At 35.5% G+C, this 1,965-nt stretch overlaps 1 protein-coding gene across 1 annotated transcript in view; it reads left to right on the forward strand.

The window, feature by feature from the left end:
- Nucleotides 1-1,965, forward strand: part of ZNF207 (zinc finger protein 207) — a 20,175-nt gene that overhangs the window by 10,852 nt on the left and 7,358 nt on the right. The window contains exons 4-6 of the mRNA XM_017542018.1: nucleotides 80-247; nucleotides 373-448; nucleotides 951-998. Coding sequence (XP_017397507.1) covers nucleotides 80-247; nucleotides 373-448; nucleotides 951-998 — 292 coding nt within the window. The remainder of the gene's footprint in view (nucleotides 1-79; nucleotides 248-372; nucleotides 449-950; nucleotides 999-1,965) is intronic.

A 1,965-nucleotide genomic window follows, 5' to 3' on the forward strand; every position in this document is an offset into this window, starting at 1 on the left:
AAAAAAAAAAAATATTGAATGTTGTCAATCGACTTGTTTAGTTTTTACTCTACGTAAATAATTAATTTTTTTTTAACAGAAAGTCAAAAAAAGAAGCAACAGGATGATTCTGATGAATATGATGATGATGACTCTGCAGCCTCAACTTCATTTCAGCCACAACCTGTTCAACCTCAACAAGGTTATATTCCCCCCATGGCACAGCCAGGACTGCCACCAGTACCAGGAGCACCAGGAATGCCTCCAGGTAGCACATAGGATTGCTTAAAATCTGACATTCTTAGGACTTTATTTATACTGTATCAGAGTACACCTTCTTCACCCTGACTTTTTAACATTTGTTATTATTTTGATTGAAATTCTCGCTTGTAGGCATACCTCCATTAATGCCAGGTGTTCCTCCTCTGATGCCAGGAATGCCACCAGTTATGCCAGGGATGCCACCTGGGTAAGAAAATTCTTTTAATTGTCTTGTGGGCTTGTGCCTAGTAATGATCTTTTTCAATCTGGATGTTATATGAATGAAATGTTACTTTCTGTTTTTTGTTTCTAGAAGGTATGGGCTCTGTAAATCTTGTCTAATAAAGGGATCAACCAGTAAATTTAAGGAATATGAATTTGCTTCTGAAGAATAGATTTTTGGGTTTTAGGGTATATGTAAGCAACCATCTACTGCCAACTGCATTTGCTGTGATTAAAGTAGTTGGTTATGTATAGATTTGAGTTTCTGAGATTCAGAACTACCTGTGACACTTTGTAGTTGCGACAAGAAGCAGACAAACTCTGTAAATGATTTATTTGTCAAAGCATCAAAACTAAAAATGAAGATGAGGTGCTTGTGCCCATCACTTTTACTTAAATATTGTTGGATGTGAGAGGTATACAGTACACTTTCCCACTGTATTTTGAAAATCACAGTTAGATTTTGATTTTGTCATACATTTTCACAGATTGCATCATCAGAGAAAATACACCCAGTCATTTTGCGGTGAAAACATGTAAGCATCTCATTCATAATGTAATTCAGGAGGTATAATCATAATGTCATTTTTTTATGTGTGTGTTTAATGGTATCTATTCAGTTGACTTCAGAACTTTTCTAACCTTCCTCACTAAAACTTGCAAGCTGATTAGCACAGGTCTCTTAAAGGAGGAAAATAAAACATCTTTTTAGGAAATAGTAATAGACCTATTTAAACATACTTCAAATGTGTAGCGATTTTCTCCAAAGTATTGAGAGTAATAGGACCTGATAATAAGGGTTAGTATTTAAGAAAGAAAGACTGTATATTTTGTGAAATTACGTACTTTATTATTATAGGATGTAATGGAATTTTCTTTTCTTTTTGTTTTTTGTTTTTTGAGATGAAGCTTTGCTGTTGTTGCTCAGGCTGGAGTGCAATGGTGCAATTTTAGCTCACTGCAACCTCTGCCGCCTCGGTTCAAGCGATGCTCCTGCCTCAGCTTCCTGGGTAGCTGGGATTACAGGCATGCACCACCACACCCAGCCAATTTTTTATATTTTTAGTAGAGATGGGGTTTCATCATGTTGGCCAGCCTGGTCTTGACCTCAGGTGATCCACCTGCCTCGGCTTCCCAAAGTGCAGGGATTACAGGCATGAGCCACCTCACCTGGCCTGTAATGGAATTTTCTAATAAAATCTATCAATATAAATAAATCTTCTGATAAAAATTCTAAATCAAGAATTGAATTTACAAAAATTTTTAAAAAATTTAAAAAGAGAATTGACCCCTTTTTCAGTTTTTTAAGTGAATTGGACACTGATTTGAAGGTGAGCTCTTTTAGGGGAAAAAAATAAATGGGTCGTGTTTTTAAGTCATGGTTTAGTGTTAGGTAGCTATTGTAAATAGTAGGCCATCTGGATTTACTTTTGAGTGTCTCTAAATTTGGTAGTTGTATTTCCTTTCTCTTAGAATATTTGTATATATATATGTGTAAAGAGA

This window comes from Cebus imitator, unplaced genomic scaffold (genome assembly GCF_001604975.1).
Source record: "Cebus imitator isolate Cc_AM_T3 unplaced genomic scaffold, Cebus_imitator-1.0 Scaffold140, whole genome shotgun sequence".
NCBI classification, from domain to species: Eukaryota; Metazoa; Chordata; class Mammalia; order Primates; family Cebidae; genus Cebus; species Cebus imitator.